Source organism: Pongo abelii, chromosome 23, assembly GCF_028885655.2.
Source record: "Pongo abelii isolate AG06213 chromosome 23, NHGRI_mPonAbe1-v2.0_pri, whole genome shotgun sequence".
NCBI lineage: Eukaryota > Metazoa > Chordata > Mammalia > Primates > Hominidae > Pongo > Pongo abelii.
In genome coordinates this window covers 29,007,953-29,027,528 of record NC_085929.1, presented here as the reverse complement: position 1 = coordinate 29,027,528, position 19,576 = coordinate 29,007,953, and the positions used below count along the sequence as shown (strand labels likewise).

The following is a 19,576-nucleotide window of genomic DNA, read 5'->3' as shown; positions in this document are numbered from 1 at the left end:
GCAGGAGGGGAGGGCGTGCCAAGGCCAGTCTACAAGAGCACATTCAGGATCAAGAGGCACCCACATCCAGAGCCAGGATGGGGATAAGGTGAGAGAGGTGGCCAAGGTGCCACCCCTCAGGAGGGGTTCACACTCAAGATCATGCAAGTCCACGGAGTGCAGCGCCTCCTTAAGTGGGGCCTCCTGGGCATCTCACGGGCCTCCCCACAGCCCTGCTATCTTGCAAGTTCTGGGATCTGCCTAGGTTGGGCACCTATTTTTTAAAAAGACAGACAGAGAGAGAGGAAGGGGTCCGCTCAAATAACTTTCCAATGTGTTAAGACAGCATAACACCTCCACCCCTCACAAGAGGCACAGTCACCCAGCTACAACAAAGAGACAAGGTGGTGTGTACCCCCCCTACTCAACACACTCACCTGGACAGTTGGCTTCATCGCTCTCATCCTCGCAAGTCGCCCAGCCGTCACACTGCCAGGGGAGGGGGATGCACTGGATGGTGCCGCTGCGACATGCAAACTGCCCAGGGTTGCACCGCAGCTCTGTGGGACCAAAGGGTGAGAGGCCATTGAGGAAGTGGCAGTAGGTCAGCAAACCATAGCCCATGGGCTGGATCAATCTCTTCCCATTTGTTTGTTTGTTTATTTATTTATTTTTGAGACAGAGTCTCACTCTGTCACCCAGGCTGGAGTGCCAGTGGTGCGGTCTCAGCTCACTGCAACCTTCACCTTCCGTGTTCAAGAAATTCTTGTCCCTCAGCCTCCTGAGTAGCTGGAATTACAAGCATGTGCCACCATGCCTAGCTAATTTTTATATTTTTAGTAGAGACGGGGTTTTGCCATGTTGGCCAGGCTGGTCTTGAACTCCTGGCCTCAAGTGATCTGCCTGCCTCGGCCTCCCGAAGTGCCAGGATTACAGGCATGTACCACTGTGCCTGGCCCCCATCTGTTTTTAAAATCAAGTTTTATCAGAACACAGCCACAAATATGTATTGTCTATGGCTGCTTTCAAGCTACAGCAGCAGAGCTGAGTAGCTGCAGGAAAGACTACATGGCCTGCAAAGCTGAAAACATTTAATGCCTGGCCCTTTACGAACCTATTACCTAGAGAGAAAAACTTTAACACTTAAGATGAAAAATACACTGCAGAACATTAACAGGTTAGATTTTGTAGTAGAAAAGATTAGTGACTTGAAGACATAATAATAGAAACACTCTGAACTGAAACACAGAATGAAAAAATACCAGGAAAAAATGTGCAAATCATCAGTAAGCTGTGGAACAACCTCACACACCCTAATACATGGGGGAACAGACACAACATCTGAAGAAACAATGGGGAAAATTTCCCAATTTGATGAAAACTATAAACCCACAAATCCAGGTAGCTCAATGAACCACAAGCACCAGAAATACAAAGAATACAACTCCAAGTCGCACTGGAATTGAATTGCTTAAAATCAGCGATAAAATCTTAAAAGCAGGCAGAAAAAGAAGACATGCACAGAAAAACAAAGATCTAGATGACAGCAAATTTCTCATTAGAAACAATACAGCCTAGAAGACAGTGATGTGACATGTTAAAGTTCTGAAAGAAAAAGCTGTTGACCTACAATTATTTAAAGCAAAAACACAGATACTATATTGTGCAGTTTATAACATACACAGAAGTAAAATTTTGACAATAATAGCACCAAAGCTGGGAAGAGAGAAACAGAAGCACACTGTTTTAAGGCTCTCAAACTACAGGTAAAGTGTTCCATCACTTGAAGGTAGTCTATGATAAGTTAATGATGAACCCCAATAAAATAACACAAGAGTTACAGCAAGTAAGCCAACACAGAAGAGAATAAAAAATAATCCAGAAGAAAAAAAAAGACAAACAGATCGTACAAATGAAAACAAAGGGTAATATGGTAGATTTTAATTAAACTTGCCTAATCAATAAGCATACAGAATGATCTAAACACTCCAACTGAAAGGCAGAATTTGTCATGTAGGGAAAAAAGCAAAATACAACCACATATTACCTAAAACAAACTCACTTTATATAGGCATAAATAAGAGAAAATAAAAGAATAAAAAAAGATATACCATGTTAACACTAATCAAAGGATAGCTGGAAGGGCGGGTACAGTGGCTCACTCCTGTAATCTCCATAATCCCAGCATTTTGGGAGGCTGACGCAGAAGGATCACTTGAGCCCAGGAGTTCAAGACCAGCCTGAGCAACACGGCAAAACGCCATCTCTCTAAAAATACAAAAAATCAGCCAGGTATTGGGACAAACGCCTGTAGTCCCAGCTACTCAAGAGGCTGAGGTGGGAGGATCACCTGAGCCTGGAAAGTTAAGGCTGCAGTGAGCTATAATCGTGCTACTGCACTACAGCCTGGGCAACAGGTGTGAGACCCTGTCTCAAAAAAAGGATAGCTGGAGTGTATTAATATCACACAAAGTAGACTTCAGTGCAAATATTACCAGGAACAAAGACGGTCATTTAATAATGATAAAGGGACTGATTCAAGAAGACATAATCCTAAATGTTTATGTATCTATTAAAACTTACGAAAGAAACTTCAAAATTCATGAAACAAAAACTACTATAACTGCTAATAGACGAATCCACAATTAAAATCAGAGATTTTAATAACCCTCTTGATAGAACAAGCAGATAGAAAACCAGCAAGGGCTGGGCGTGGTGGCTCATGCCTGTAATCCCAGCATTCTGGGAGGCTGAGGCAGGCAGATCACTTGAGGTCAGGAGTTCGAGACCAGCCTGGCCAACATGGTGAATGGACAGGAGTTCGAGACCAGCCTGGCCAACATGGTGAATACTAAAATACAAAAATTAGCCGGGTGTGGTGATGCATGCCTGTAACCCCAGCAACTTGGGAGGCTGAGACAGGAGAATCACTTGAACCTGGAAAAAAAAAAAAAGGAAATTACAAAAGAAGAGCAAATGAAACCCAGCAATAAGAAATAATAAAGATGAGAGTGGACATTACTGAAATTGAAAACAGAAAAATAATAGAGAAAATAAGAAAAACAAAAGTTGTTTTTTTGAGATCAGTAATATTAATAAACCTCTAGACAGTCTGATCAGCAAAAAAAATAAAGAATACAAAATACCAGGCCAGGCGTGGTGGCTCACACCTGTAATCCCAACACTTTGGGAGACGATCCAGCAGATCATCTGAGGTCAGGAGTTCGAGACCAGCCTGGCTAACATGGCGAAACCCTGTCTACTAAAAATACAAAAATTAGGCAGGTGTGGTGGCACACGCCTGTGGTCCCAGCTACTCAGGAGGCTAAGGCAGGAGAATCGCTTGAACCTGGGAGGCAGAGGTTACAGTGAGCCAAGATTATGCAATTGCACTGCAGCCTGGGCAACAGAACGAGACTCCATCTTAAAAAAAAAAAAAAAAAATCACTATCAGAAGAGAGATGTCATCACTATGGATTCCAGAGAAAGTATAAAGGCTAACAGAGGAGGGGTGAAGAATAAGGTAATAGTATGAAAAACTTTACGTCAATAAATCTGACAATTTGGATGAAATACACAAATTCTTTGAAAGATGAAATGCAAAGTTCACTCCAAAATAAATAAACAATCTGAACAGCCCTAAAAGGAATTGAATTTTTAGTTAAAAATCTTCAAAGGAAACTCCAGGCACAAACAGCTTCAATAGAAAATTCCTCCAAATATTTAAGGAAGAATTGATGTCAATTCTATACAAACTCTACCGTAAGTTCAGATATTTAAAAATTACCATTAGCAATAGTATAAAAAAATAAGAAATACTTTTGTTAGAATACTAACAAAAGATGTGAAGTCCTGTACACTGAAAAATTTTCAACATTGCTGAGAAAAAACATTTTTTAAGGACCTAAACCTTTAGGGAGACATATAGTATTCATGGACTAGTAGATTCAAAACTATTAATATCAATTTTACTCATATTGACCTACAGATTCAATTTAACCCCAATCAGTATTTCAGCAGGACTTCTTGTAGAAATTGAGTGACTCTAAAATTCATATAGAAAGACAAAAGACTTAGAATACTCCAAACAACTTTGAACTGAAAGAACAAACTTGGAGGACTCTACAAAGGAACAATAATCAAGACAGTGTGATACAAGCATCAAAACACACATCAAGATCAAGAGAACAGAACAGAATGCAGAAACAAACCCACACATATGTGACCAACTAATTTATGACAAAGGTGCAAAGGCAGCTCCCTGGAGAAAGAACAGTCCTTTCAACAGAATGGTACTGGGAAAACGGGGAAGAAAGAAAAATGAAGAGGAAGAGGAGGAGGAAAGAAAGGAAGAAGGAAGGAAGGAGTTCATCTACAAAATGAAGTTAAAAAAAGGAGGAGGAAGAGGAGGAAGAAAGAAGAAGAGAAGGAGGAGGAGGAAGAAAGAGGAACAAAGAACAACTACTTTGATCTATTCCTTGAACCGCATAAAAAATTCAGAAGAGCCAGGCCCGGTGGCTCACACCTGTAATCCCAGCACTTTCGGAGCCTGAGGCGGGTGGATCACCTGAAGTCGGGAGCTCGGGACCAGCCTGACCAACAAGGTGAAACTCCGTCTCTACTAAAAATACAAAATTAGCCAGGCATGGTGGTGCATGCCTGTAATCCCAGCTACTCGGGAGGCTGAGGCAGGAGAATCGCTTGAATCTGGGAGGCGGAGGTTGTGGTGAGCCGAGATAGTACCATTGCACTCCAGCCTGGGCAACAAGAGCGAAACTCCATCTCGAAAAAAAAATCAAAATAGATCATAGGCCTACAGGTGAAGCCTAAACTATAAAACTCAGAGAAGAAAACACAAGAAGAAAATCTTCACACCCTTGGTTTAAGCAAATACCTTTAATATTTCTACCAAAAACACAATCTATAAAAGAAAAAATTGATAAATTGGACTTCATCAAAATTGAGAACTTTTGTTTTTCAAAAGACATGTTAAGATAATGCAAAGACAAACCACACACAGAGAGAAAACATTTGCAAATCATGTATCTGATAAAGGGCTTGCTTGTATCCAGAATATATAAAGCATTCTCAAATTTCAATAAGAAAACAACCCAATTTTTTAAATGGGCATAGGCCAAGGGCAGTGGCTTATACCTGTAATCCCAGCACTTTAGGAGGCCAAGGTGGGAGCAACACTTGCGCCCAGGAGTTCACAACCAGCCTGCACAACATAACAAGACCTCATCTCTACATTACAAAAAAAAAAAATTAGCTGGGCTTGGTGACACATGCCTGTAGTCCCAGCTACTCAGGAGGCTGAGGCAAGAGGACTGCCTAAGCCTAGGAGTTGGAGGCTGTGGTGAACTAGGACTGCAATGCTGCACTCCAGCTTAGGCAACAGCAAGACTTCCCCAACTCTAAAAAAAAATAATAAATAAAATAGGCAAAAGATCTTAATGGTCACTTAACCAAGGAAGATATACAGATGGCTAGCAAGCACATGAAAAGATGCTCAACATCTAGTCATTAAGGAAATGCAAATTAAAGCATGAAGAGGTGGGGCACGGCGGCCTATGCCTGTGATCCCAACACTTTGGGAGGCTGAGGTGGGTGGATCACCTGAGGTCAAGAGTTTGAGACCAGCCTGGCCAACATGATGAAACCCCATCTCCACTAAAAATGCAAAAATTAGATGGGTGTGGTGGCGGGCGCCTGTAATCCCAGCTATTCAGGAGGCTGAGGCAGAATTGCTTGAACCCAGGAGACAGAGGTTGCAGTGAGCCAAGATTGCACCACTGCACTCTCATTCTGGGCTACAGAATGAGACTCCGTCTCGACAAACAAAAACAAAAACAAAAAACCATGAAGAGAAACCACTTACTAGAATGGCTAAAATGAAAAAGAATGACCATACCAAGTGGTGGCAAGTGTGTGAAGCAAATGGAACTCTCCCAGTGAAAATGTAAAATGGTACAACTTCTTCGGAAAACAATTTGACAGTTTCTTTAAAACTGAATATATATCTACCATATAACCTGACCATTCCATTCCTAGGTATTTAACCAAGAGAAATGAAAGCGTATGTCCATACAAAGACTTGTTCATAGTACTTTTATTTGTAATATCCAAAAGCTGGAAACAAACAGTGTCTATCAAGAAGCAAATCACTAAGTTGTGTACAGCCATACAATGGAATACTACTCAGCAATAAAAAGGAATAAGCTAGTAACACATTCCGCAGCACGGATGAATCTCAAAATAATTATGTTGAGTGAAGAAGCCAGTATGTACTCAAAAGAATACCTACTGTATGACAACATTTCTATAAAAATCTAAAAAATGCACTTGCAGCTATCAAGACAGAAAGGGATGGGGGTGGGAGAGATTACAAAGGAGCACGAGAAGACGTTTGGGGTGACGATACGCTGTGTTCGTTATCTTGACTGTGGTGACGGTTTCACAGATTTATACCTATATGAAAACTCAAATTTGGCCGTGCGCAGAGGCTGACGCCTGTAATCCCAGCACTTTGGGAGGCTGAGGCGAGTGGATCACCTGAGGTTGGGAGTTTGAGACCAGCCTGACCAACATGGAAAAACCCCATCTCTACTAAAAATACAAAATTAGCCAGGCGTGGTGGTGCATGCCTATAATCCCAGCTATTCGGGAGGCTGAGGCAGGAGAATCACTTGAACTTGGGAGGCGGAGGTTGCGGTGAGTCGAAATCACGCCATTGCTCTTCAGCCTAGGCAACAAGAGCAAAACTCTGTCTCAAAAAAACAAAAAACTTGGCCAGGCGTGGAGGCTCACGCCTGTAATCCCAGCACTTTGGGAGACCGAGGCGGGCAAATCACGAAGTCAGGAGATGGAGACCATCCTGGCTAACACGGTGAAACCCCATCTCTACTAAAAATACAAAACATTAGCCGAGCGTGGTGCGGGGCGCCTGTAGTCCCAGCTACTCGGGAAGCTGAGGCAGAAGAATGGCGTGAACCCGGGAGGCGGAGCTTGCAGTGAGCTGAGATCGCGCCACCGCACTCCAGCCTGGGCGACAGCGCAAGACTCCGTCTCAAAAAAAACTCAAATTTTACACTTTATGTATCATTTATTATAAGTCAATTATACCTCAATAAAGCTTTTTTTTTTTAAACTATCATGAAATAGATTTCTGTTTAAATAGGAAACAATTTTGAGGTCAAAAGATACTGACCACAGGCTAAAACTCCAGGCACCCTGTGTTCTAGGACTAGATAGGCCTGGAACTGAAGAACTAAACTGAATCATGGCCCACCTAACGTGCTTGCTCCTCTGGAAAAGACAGCCTTGGCCTACCAGATCTCACCCCCGCCATCCATACTGGAGCTAGGTCATTTTCATAATTACAAACCCAGGGCTTGCCCCATGACTGGTACTGAAGAACTATTTGATGAGTAAATCAGCAATTAGGACGAGCTCTTCTGGTCTAATGTGTGTCTTCCTCAGCCACAATTAACCATTAGACCAAGAACCTGGAACCCTCCATTCTTCCTCAGTGTATTCTAGGTCTTCAGTTTTATTAAAAATTTCTAATTTCTTATTATTTTGCCATAAAAATGGAACATGAATGGAACTGGAGAACATTATGTTAAGTGAAATAAGCCAGGCACAGAAAGACAAACTTCACATGCTCTCATTCATATGTGGGAGCTTAAAAAAAGTTAAACTCATGGAGCTAGAGAGTGGAATGGTGGTTACCAGAGGCTGGGAAAGGCGGAGGTGAGAAAAAGAGGTTGGTTAATAGGTACAAAAACACAGTTAACGGAAATAAGGAATAAGGTCTAGTGTGACTATAGTTAATAATGGTTATTCTATACTTCAAAATAAATGAGTAGAATCAGAATATTCCTAACACAAGAAAAGTTATAAATGCTTGAAGTGACAGATACCCCAATTACCATGATTTGATCATTACACTTTCTATGCTTGTATCAAAATATCATATATACCCCATACATGTAACTACTGTGTCCATACAGTTTTAAAAAAAATTTTTTAAAGACCAATGCAGAAAAAAGAAAAAAAAAAAGCCCTCTAATTTCCCAAACTATACTGAGAAAGAGTTCATTCACTGAATAGAAATTTAGCAACAGAACATTCTTTTTTATTTTTTAGAGATGGGGTCTTACTATGTTGCCCAGGCCAGAGTGCAGTGGTGGCTATTCACAAGCACAATCATGGTGCCTCAAAGTCAAATGACTCTCCCACCTCAGACTACAGGCCTGAGCTACCCTGCCCAGCAGAATATTTTAACAGTGTCCATTCTATTAAAAAAAAAAAAAAAAAAAGAAAAACCTATGGTGTTGTTCAAAGTAAATTCATAGCTCACATCACAGCCTTCCAAATCTACACCCTAACATATCATACCCTAGGCCCCAAAAAACTTGAATGCACTACCTTAAATTATTTTTGGAAATAGTTGAGTAAGAAGTAATAAGTAACAACACTGGGGGTTTTCTTTCTCCATACCCCTATATCATCCAAAAGCAAATGTCCTGCAGTCAGCCAAGTCTTCTCTGGCAAACAAGGCCCCTTCCCCCATGCACCACATCCACCTTGCCTTGTCTTGGCTGCTTCTAAGTAGTACCTGTCACTCCTGGCTTCCTATATATCAGTATATAGTAAACCTATATATAGAGAGATAGACAGATAGATTAGATAGATAGATAGATAGACAGACAGACAGACAGACAGATAGATAGATAGATAGATAGATAAAGTGAAACAGCTAGGTGCAGTGGCTCACGCCTGTAATCCCAGCACATATAGATATGTAAGTGAAGTGGCTGGGTGCAGTGGCTCACGCCTGTAATCCCAGCACTTTGGGAAGCCAAGGCGGGTGGACCACGAGGTCAGGAGTTCAAGACCAGCCTGGCCAAGATGTTGAAACCTCGTCTCTACTAAAAACACAAAAATTAGCCAGGTGTGGTGCAGGTGCCTGTAATCCCAGCTACTCTGGAGGCTGAGGCAGAGAACTGCTTGAATTCGGGAGGCGGAGGCTGCAGTAAGCTGAGATCACACCACTGCACTCCAGCCTGGGCGACAGAGCAAGGCTCTGTCTCAAAAAAAAAGTAAAGCTTCCTGAGGGCACAGGTCATGTCTGCACTGTTCACTCCTGTGTTCCCAGGGCATAGCCGACCACACTTAGTGTCCATAACTCAAACACACTTGAAGAATATTTCTTCCCTCCATACTTTAATCTATGCATGTCTGGGAAAGGCTCCTAAGGCCCAAACAGCCTTCCTCTTTGAGAAGTGTCCATCTGGCCACTCCATGAGTGCCACCTGCCCTGCCCCAGGCTGGGCCAATGAGAAGAGTCTGTAAGGTGATGGGAGTGGGAAGATCCAGGCTAGCCAGACTGAGACAGTCACTTGAAGTTCTGCGCACCCTGCGGCAGAAAGAGGTAAGGGGTAAGACCAGAAGGGCTGAGAAAGGGGAGCAACACCCTTCACAGTCCCATGACCCCAAGGATGGCTGTGCTTCCTCCCTGGGCTCAGGGAAAAGTTCCTCCTACAGCTACTCCTTACAACCAGACAGCTCTGGCTAAAATAGCCCCCACACGGATTTTCTGTCCTTTTCTTTCTCCAGACTTTTTTTAAAAAAAAATAGTTATCAAAAGAGGAAAAATAAGCTATCAGCAGAATGACTGTCTTGCTACATCCTGAACACAGCTGGACTTCCCACTGCTGGGCCTTAGTCCACGGCATCCCCTCTCCCCAGGTCTCAAGACACACCACTCTCCAGGAGCCCCTCCCCAAACTCCCCTAACTGAGTCGGCCTTCTTGGTCTAGCCCTGTTTTCCTAAGCAGCTCTTCTCTGTTCTTCACACCTTGAGTAGGGTCAGCACACTTTTCCCTCAAGGGCCAGATGATAAGTATTTCCAGGTGGCCAGCTTCGCAGGCCACCCTCTCTCTGCCACAGCTGCTCAACCCTGCTGCCATGGAGCTAAAGCAGCTGCAGATAATATGGGAATGCGTGGGCATAGGCATGTCCAATAAAGCTTTAGCGAAAAACAAAAAAAAAAGTGGCCAGTTGCAGGTGTAGTTTGCCAAACCCTGTTCTGCAGTATATATATATATAGGGACATTTTACATACATGTAAATGTTTTGTTTTTTGAGACAGGGTCTCGCTCTGTCACCCAGGCTGGAATGCAGCGGCATGACCACAGATCACTGCAGCATAGACACCCCGGGCTCCAGTGATCCTCTTGCCCCAGACTTCCAAGTAGCTGGGACTACAGGCGCACATACCACCATACTCAGCTAATTTTTTTTTTTTTTTTTTTTTTTTTTTTTTTAGTAAAGACAAGGTCTTGCTAAGTTGCCCAGGCTGATCTCGAACTCCTGAGCTCAAGCGATCCTCTCACCTTATGCTCTCAAAGTTTTGGGATTACAGGCATGAGCCACTGTGTCTGGCCAAGGGACACATCTTTATTGCTGCCCCATACTCCATGTCACCAACACCCCACACATGGAGGCATTCACTAAATGCCTAATGAACTGCACAGCTCAAAATCTTCCCATATTCTGCTAGCAGACAACGAAGTGTCAGAAGTTCTCCAATAGGGAAGGTTTTCTCCCTTCTTGATCCATCTGTCAAGCCGGGTCTATTCTGGAAGCAACTGAAGATGTGGATCACTCATTAACACTGGCACCTACTCTGTGCCAGGCAGTTCTCCAGGTGACAGGGCTGTGGTAATGAACAAAGAAAGTCAACTCTAGGACATGACAGAGCTTGCATCCAGCACAGCACACCAGACGGTGACTCCAACAGGTCAAACTGGCATTGCTTTAGCTGGACGTCAACACTGCGTTTCCACTGATTACACGTGGTGACTCACGCCTGTTACCCCAACACTTTGGGAGGCCAAGGCAGGTAGATCACTTGAGCCCAGGAGTTCGAGACCAGCCTGGGCAACATGGTGAAATCCCAGCTCTACTAAAAATACAAAACATAAGCCAGGTGTGGTAGTGTGCATGCCTGTAGTCCCAGCTACTCAGGAGGCTGAGGTGGGAGAATCACCTCAGCCTGAGAAGTCAAGACTGCAGTGAGTCACAATCACACCACTGCACTCCAGCCTGTCTCAAAAAAAACAAAACAACACCAACAACAAAAAATTGCCTGTCCTTTCTCAATATCCTCCACAGTCTCTCTATAAAGCAGTAAGTGCAATTTCTGCCACATACAAACTTGCTTAAAAACAGTCACCCTTGGCCAGGCGTGATGGCTCACGCCTGTAATCCCAGCACTTTGGGAGGTCGAGGCAAGTGGATCACAAGGTCAAGAGTTCAAGACCAGCCTGGCCAAGATGGTGAAACCTCGACTCTACTAAAAATACAAAAAAATTAGCTGGGCATGGTGGCACATGCCTGTAATCCCAGCTACTCTGGAGGCTGAGGCAGAGAATTTCTTAAACCCAGGAGGCAGAGGTTGCAGTGAGCCAAGATTGTACCACTGCACTCCAGCCTGGACGACAGAGCAAGATTCTGTCTTTAAAAAAAAAAAGTCACCCTTGACCACGTATGGTGGCTCATGCCTATAATCCCAGCACTTTGGGAGGCCAAGGCAGGAGGATCACTTGAGGCTAGGAGTTTGAGACCAGCCTGGAGAAGGCGAAACCCTGTCCCTACTAAAATACAAACATTAGCTGGATGTGGTGGCACACACCTGTAATCCCAGCTACTCGGAAGGCTGAGACACAAGAATCGCTTGAACTGGGGAGGCGAGGTTGCAGTGAGCCAAGATCACGCTACTGCACTCCAGCCTGTACAACAGAAAAAGACTCTGTCTCAAAAAAAAGAAAAAGAAAAAGTCACCCCTTTTCACTGATGGCTTTACAAGGTCCTGTCCCAGGCCTTCTGGTGATGACTGTCACCTTGCTGTAGCATGGCAGAGGCAGGCCAGCTCCTCTTAGCCAATGGATTGTTGACACTTCATGAAACAATCCATGATCACAACATGCCAGCCACAGTACCAAAATAAGGACAGCCCCATCCTGGCTAACATGGTGAAACCCCGTCTCTACTAAAAACACAAAAAAATTAGCCGGGCGTGGTGGTGGGCGCCTGTGGTCCCAGCTACTCGGGAGGCTGAGGCAGAAGAATCGCTTGAACCCGGGAGACGGAGGTTGCAGTGAGCCGAGATTGCGCCACTGCACTCCAGCCTGGGCGACAGAGCGAGACTCCGTTTAAAAAAAAAACAAAAACCTGCCACATCAGCAGTTCCTACACTTCTTCATTCTAAGACACCTTAATACACTTAAAATTATTGAAGACCCCAAAGAACTTTTATTTATGTGGGTTATATCTGTCAATATTTACTGTATCAGAAATTAAAACTGAGAAATTTGGCCAGACATAGTGGTTCACGTCTGTAATCCCAGCACTTTGGGAGGCCAAGGTGGTCGGAACACTTGAGGTCAGGAGTTCAAGACCAGCCTGGCCAACATGATGAAACCCTGTATCTACCAAAAAATACAAAAATCAGCCGGGCGTGGTGGCACGCTCCTGTAGTCCCAGCTACTCGGGAGGCTGAAGTGGGAGAACCACTTGAACCTCGGAGGTGGATGGTCCTTTGCAGTGAGCTGAGATTGCGCCACTGTACTCCAGCCTGGCCATCAGAGCGAAACCCTGTCTCAAAAAATACACTTGAGAATTTTTTGAACACAAGAATCCCAAGCACCTGCTCAAAGGTTTTAACCTTTTAATAGAATTATCAAATGCTCACGAGTCCACTCATAGGCATGTACTCAAGAGAATTAAAAGCAGAGACTCAAACAGATGCTGGCACACCACTGTTCCCAACAGCATTATTCATACCAACCAAGAGGCAGAGACAACCCAAGTGGCCATGACAGATGGGAGGATAAATAAATGTGGTATAGCTCTACAAAAGAATATTATTCCACCATAAAAACAGCAGGCATGTAGCACCCCATGGGCAACCAACTAATGGTGTATTGTGTCGCTTCAAAAGTAAATGTGGGGCCTGGCATGGTGGCTCATGCCTGTAATCCCAGCACTTTGGGAGGCCGAGGTGGGCGGATCACCTGAGGTCAAGAGTTCAAGACCACCCTGGCCAACACGGTGAAACCTCGTCTCTACCAAAAATACAAAAATTAGCCGGGCGTGGTGGTGCACACCTGTAGTTCCAACTGCTTGGGAGGCTGAGACACAAGAATCACTTGAACCAGGGAGACGGAGGTTGCAGTGAGCCAAGGTCACGCCATTGCACTCTAGCCTGGGCAACAAGAGCAAAACTCTGTTAAAAAAAAAAAAAAAAAAAAGTGAATGTGGGCCAGGCACGGTGGCTCACCACACTTGTCGGTAATCCTAGAACTTTGGGAGGCCGAGGCAGGTGGATTACTTGAGGCCAGGAGCTCAAGGCCAGCCTAGCCAACATAGTGAAACTCCGTGTCTACTAAAAATACAAAAATTAGCTGGGCATGGTGGCACACACCTGTAATCCCAGCTACTTGGGAGGCTGAGGCACAAGAATTGTTTGAACCTGGGAAGCAGAGGTTGCAGTGAGCCGAGATCGCATCACGATACTCCAGCCTGGGTGAAAGAGTGAGACAAAAAATAAAAAACAAAAGTGAATGTGATCAGCCATCAGCCATAAAAAGGAAGAAAATTCTGACACGTGCTATAACAAGAATGAACCTGGACAACATTATGCTAAGTGAAAGAAGACAGACACAAAAGAGGCAAACAGTATATGATTTCACTCATAAGAAGTACCTAGAGTAGTCAATTTAATAAGGATGGAAAGTAGAATGGTGGTTGCCAAGGACTAGGGGTGAGGAGAATAGGCAGTATTGTCTAATGGGTATAGTTTCTGTTTGGATTGACAAAAAAGTTCTGGAAGTGGGTAATGGTGCTCGTTGCATAACATTCTGCATGTTCTTAGCGCCGCTGAATTAACCGTACATTTAAAAAAGGTTAAAATGGGGCTGGGCGCGGTGGCTCACGCCTGTAATCCCAGCACTTTGGGAGGCTGAGGTGGGTGGATCATGAGGTCAGGCGATCAAGACCATCCTGGCTAACACGGTGAAATCCCGTCTCTACTAAAAATACAAAAAATTAGCCAGGCATGATGGCGGGCACCTGCAGTCCCAGCTACTCGGGAGGCTGAGGCGGAAGAATGGCGTGAACCCGGGAGGTGGAACTTGCAGTGAGCCGAGACCGCACCACTGCACTCCAGCCTGGGTGACAGAGCGAGACTCCATCTCAAAAAAAAAAAAAAAAAAAAAAAAGGTTAAAATGGGGCTGGGCATGGTGGATAATGCCTGTAATCCCAGAACTTTGGGAGGCTGAGACAGGAAGATTGCTTGAAGCCAGGAGTTTGAGACCACCCCGGACAACACAGTGAGACCTCATCTCCACAAAAAATAGAAAAATTTGCCAGACATGGTGGCATGCATCTATGGTCCTAGCTACTCCGGAGGCTGAGATGGGAGGATCACTTGAGCCCAGGAGGTCGGGGCTGCAGTGAGTTATGATCTGATTGCACGACTGCACTCTAGCCTTGACAACACAATGAGATCCTGTCTCTAAAAAAGATAAAATGGTAAATTTTATGTTACATATATCTTACCACAATTTAAAAAAGAAATGAAATACTAACACATGCTATAACATGGATGAACTGCGAAAACATAATGCTAAGTGAAAGAAGCCAGACACAAAGGACAACATATTGTATGATTCCATTAGTATGAAATATCTAGAATGGGCAAATCTATACAGACAGAAATTGCCAAAGGCTGTGGGCAGGGGAATTGGGAGTTACTGTTTAAAAAGTATAGAGTTACTGTTTGGGATGATAAAAAAAAAAAAAAGTTCTGGAAATGGGTAGTGGTGCTGGCTGCACAACATTCTGAATGTTCTTAAAGTCACTGAATTGTGTACTTAAAAGTGGTAAATTGTATGTGTATTTTACCACAATAAAAAAAATTCTTTTTTTTTTTTTGAGGAGGTGTCTCGCTCTGTCACCCAGGCTGGAGTGCAGTGGCACGATCTCGGCTTACTGTAAGCTCCACCTCCCAGGTTCATGCCCTTCTCCTGCTTCAGCCTCCCGAGTAGCTGAAATTAGGCGTGCACCATCACGCCCGGCTAATTTTTTGTATTTTTAGTGGAGACAGGGTTTCACCGTGTTAGCCAGAATTGTCTTGATCTCCTGACCTCGTGATCCACCTGCCTTGGCCTCCTAAAGTGTTGGGATTACAGGCGTGAGCCACCACACCCGGCCAAAAAAATTCTTAAAAAAAAAAAAACAGAGGCCAGGTGCAGTGGCTCATGCCTATAATCCCAGCACTTTGAGAAGCCAAGGTGGGTCACTTGAGTCCAAGAATTCAAGACCAGCCTGGGCAACATAGCCAGACCCTGACTCTACAAGTAAAATAAAATAAAAATTAGTCACTTGCGGTGGTGTCTGTCTGTAGTACTACCTACTCAGGAGGCTGAGGTGAGAGTACCTCTTGAACCCAGGAGTTCAAGGTTACAGTGAGCTATGACCCTGCCACTGCAATCCATGCTGGGCAACACAGTGAGGCACTGTTCTTTCAAAAGACAGAGAGAGAGAAAAAGAGAATCCCAAGCATACATCCCATTAGCTGTCAGAGCAATGATGTCATCACATATCAAATAGTGTCTGGAAATGCTACCTTATGCTTGTGAGGATGAGAGAAAGAGGCAAATGACACCTTTCATGATATTATCATAAAAACAGTTTTGACCTCACAGAGCCCCTAGAAGGGTCAGGGAACATGATATTATCATGAAAACAGTTTTGACCTCACAGAGCCCCTAGAAGGGTCAGGGAACCCCCAGAGACCCCTGGGCACACTTGGAGAGCTACTGCTTTGGGCTATGCAACGCCCAGGAATTAGTGGATTCATGACCTGTAGAAACCCACGAGTCTCTGCAATACAGATTCTTTCTCTAGATTCAATTTCTTCTTTGTCAGCAAGCCTTAGCCTTGTTTTAAATTATGTAAACTGAGCTGTCTCAAATTACTGTGTGAAATTTAGTATGCTGCATAAATTGTTTAGAATTGATTTCTCTTCAACATTTGCCCACAAAGAACAAGAGGGAGACAGAGTACTAGCAGAAGCACACATGTCCACAGTTACATCACTAAGAAAATCAAAACATTTCCAGCAAAGAAATGCAGGAGAAATTCCAGCCCATCTGCTCACACTACTCACAGCCCACTAAGATAGGTCTCCACCAGAGCAGTCTGAGACCCATCAGACACAGACTCCCACACCCGGGGCAGGGGACACCCATGCCCTGCTGGAGTGCCCAGAACAGAAGGTTCCAGCATCCCTGGCAGGCCTGCTCACACCTGGCAGGAAAGCTTTACTGCACAGACATTCTGTCTTGGAAAGAGCTGGCAGCTGCTTCCCAGTGGGGCTTTCCCACAGGTCATTTCACCTTCCATACAAGTTGCTACTAGGAAAGGGAGATTTGTCCAGCACCACACTTCAAAGCAGCAGCAGCAGAGGGGAGAAGGTTTGGAAGCCAAGGGCTGGCTGGGCTATTGTAACAGGCGACCACGCAGCTCTAGGAGACCAGAGGTGTGGATGCTGGGTTCTGCCCTGGGCCAGCCATCTCTTCTCCAGATGCCCTCAAGAAGGGACAGAGGGCCGGGTGCAGTGGCTCACGCCTGTAATCCCAGCACTTTGGGAGGCTAAGGTGGGTGGATCACCGGAGGCCAGGAATTCAAGACCAGCCTGGACAGCATGGCAAAATCCCATCTCTACTAAAAATACAAAAATTAGCCGGGCGTGGTGGCGCACACCTGTAGTCTCAGCTACTTGGGAGGCTGAGGTGGGGAGAATTGCTTGAACCTGGGAGGCAGAGGTTGCAGTGAGCTAAGATCATGCGACTGCACTCCAGCCTGGGTGACAGCGTGAGACTCCATCTCAAAACATAAAAAAATAGAGAGGACAGAGACCACTGTTGATAGCACAAATAACTAAAAGACAAAACAGAGGGCATATTGCTCAGTGACCTTCTAAATGGAGGGGTCACCTCTGTCCTGAGGCAAGAGTGAGTAATAAAGGCCTTGAATGGGGCCTCAGAGATGGCCAACATCTCAGCCATCAGGGGCCATGGGCAGGCCTCCGGCAAGCACCCATCCTGAACAGGTGCTGCCCAGTGGGGAAAGGAGCGACGCACACTCTGGAAGGCACGCTGTACTCCGGGGCCCCAGAGGGACTTCGGGACCAGATAGCTTCATGGGATGTGCTATAACTCCAGAAAGGGACGCAGCTGGCGATAGAGGAGTGCATCATCAGAACACCAACCTGCGTCAGCACAGACAGCAGACCTGGGAGGGCAGAGCTAGGAAGTGAGGAAAGGCAGGACCTGGCATTCCAAACAGTGCACAGACCATCCCAGAACCAACTGTGATCAACATCTCAAACTCCCTGCCTTCTCTACAGTGCTCAAATGCCATCTGCCCTTTTATGGAATCCAAGGGCCACCTCTAACCTTCCTGCAAAGCCCCACACCCAGGTTCTTGGGGGTCCTGGTTCACCAGTCCCTGCAGCTCTCCCCTGCAGCCCGTCTAGCCCCTTCCCCATCGCTGCCACTGCCCCGTAGCACCAGCAGGCCAGCACGCAACCTCCCCACCCCTGTGGCTTCCTGGAACCATGCAGGGAGGACTGGCTCGGAAAGACGCCCCAGAGATCCATCGCGAGACAAACAGCAGGCTTCAGCTCCTGGCCCGTGCAACCCTACTCCGCCTCGCCAGGCTGCTTCCTCCATCTGTAAAGCATGGAGGTGACCATCCTGCCCTGCCTATCCCTCCTGACTTCCACGGAGGTCATGAGGCCCAAAGGTGAAAATCACTCCAACAATGCTCAGCTGCTTAAGTTTCACATATGCCACCCTTAGGAACAATCCTGGGAGGTCCTCTGAAGAGGCAAATGCTCTGAGAGGGACCCACGAGGGCAAAGAGAGGACGGGAGGCAGGAACCATGGCCAGGGGTTCTGTGCAGTTTGATCTGCCACTGCGTCTCAGCAGCGGGGGGCAGTGAAGACTGCTGATACCTGGAGGCCTGGGCATCCTTTGTACTGGCAGCCAACAGGCTACAGCACCAAGGATGCCAGCATCTGAACCTCAAGCCACAAGGAGCTCAGAGGCCAGCCGGCTCCTCACCCACAAGGGCCCAGAGTTCAAACAGGAACAAGACATGTGTGGCTCATGGAAAATGATAAGATTGGAAGTTTCATTAGCAAAATGTGAAGGAAGGCCTGAAGCTGTTCTTTGTATTGAAACCCCCAACTAGTCCAGCCAGCTAGCTTCTCAGAGGGGCTGACCCGCCTACTCAGTGTCCCACATCAAGTTGGCAGCAGCAGAATGGGCATCAGAGGCCAGGCTGTGGGCTCTTTGACCCAAATCCCCATCCCTGAAGCCAGCAGAGCCCCTGGCTGGGGCTCTGCATTCTGACTCCTTAGAGGACCAGGTCCAAACTTTCCAGCTCTGAGCCATTTCCTTCACTGAGACAGCAGTCAGTAGAGCCTCTAGGGGCTCACTGCACAAAGCCCAGGGATACCAGAGCCCCACCACCAGTCTGGCGCAGAGCCAAGGATGTACCAACATATTGTACTTTTTTTCCCTACCAGTGGCCAGTTACTAGAACAAAATATTTTACACCTGCAAACACTCCTGCTGTGGTTTTGAAATATGCCTGCAACTTCTTTGATATGGCTCCCTAAATGGCAGTAGCTCCCCAAACACATAATCACCAAACCCATTTCCAAACAGCCCCCGGGGCAAGTGGAATCTCTGAGTGAAGACTCCACCCTCAGTCACTCCTCCCCTGGACCCTGGAGCTCCTGACTCCCCATCACCACCACTGGAGACAGGTGGCCAGCTCTCCTGCGACAGTGGAGAGGGAGTAGGGTTGCCAAGCGCTAGGGGAGTGCCAGCCACTTTCTCCCACAGCCCAAGGGGTCACAACACTGACACTGGGGAACACCACACAAGAACAAAGGGACAAGGCCTATGCTTCAGCATTTATTTCTCATAAATAACAAGCATTTTCTACCTCCAGGAGAAGAAGTGATCACCACCTGCTACCATCTATCTGTAGATGCTGTCCAACCAAAACACTGGCTCAGCTGCTCTGCCCTGGGGCTTCTCCTTAGGCAGATGTTTGGGAAAGAAGGCCCTGTTTAAAATAAGTTATCCTAGAAAAGAAGGGAAGGTCCTAAGAAAAAGGAAGGGATCATATAAGATGAAAGAAGAGAAAGGCAGGTCCGCCAAGCATACCTATTCCATGAGTGACACTTTCAGGAAAAGAACAGCAACTTGCAATCAGTCCTTATTTCATGGGGGTTCGGGCAGGAGGGGCTACATACTTGGGAATAAGACCAGGGCAGGAGGGTGGGACAGAACTGGAGTGAGAGCTATCTCGCATCTGATGTAAACATCAGCAGTTTCATCCAACACTCGCACCACATTTCGATCACAGCCACAGAATAGCACAGCCAATTTCTCTAAGAGAAAGAACAGCTGTAGTCAAATCAGATTCCTGAATGCTCATTT

General features: G+C 45.7%; 1 protein-coding gene across 4 annotated transcripts in view; it reads right to left on the bottom strand.

The window, feature by feature from the left end:
- The window catches only part of DGCR2 (DiGeorge syndrome critical region gene 2), an 84,982-nt gene that overhangs the window by 50,938 nt on the left and 14,468 nt on the right, over window positions 1–19,576 (bottom strand). For 2 of the 4 annotated variants that reach the window (XM_024239629.2, NM_001133029.1), the window contains 1 exon segment: window positions 417–539. The exons of the other annotated variants lie outside the window; for them this stretch is intronic. In XM_024239629.2, coding sequence (XP_024095397.2) covers window positions 417–539 — 123 coding nt within the window. 4 annotated transcript variants of the gene reach the window in all.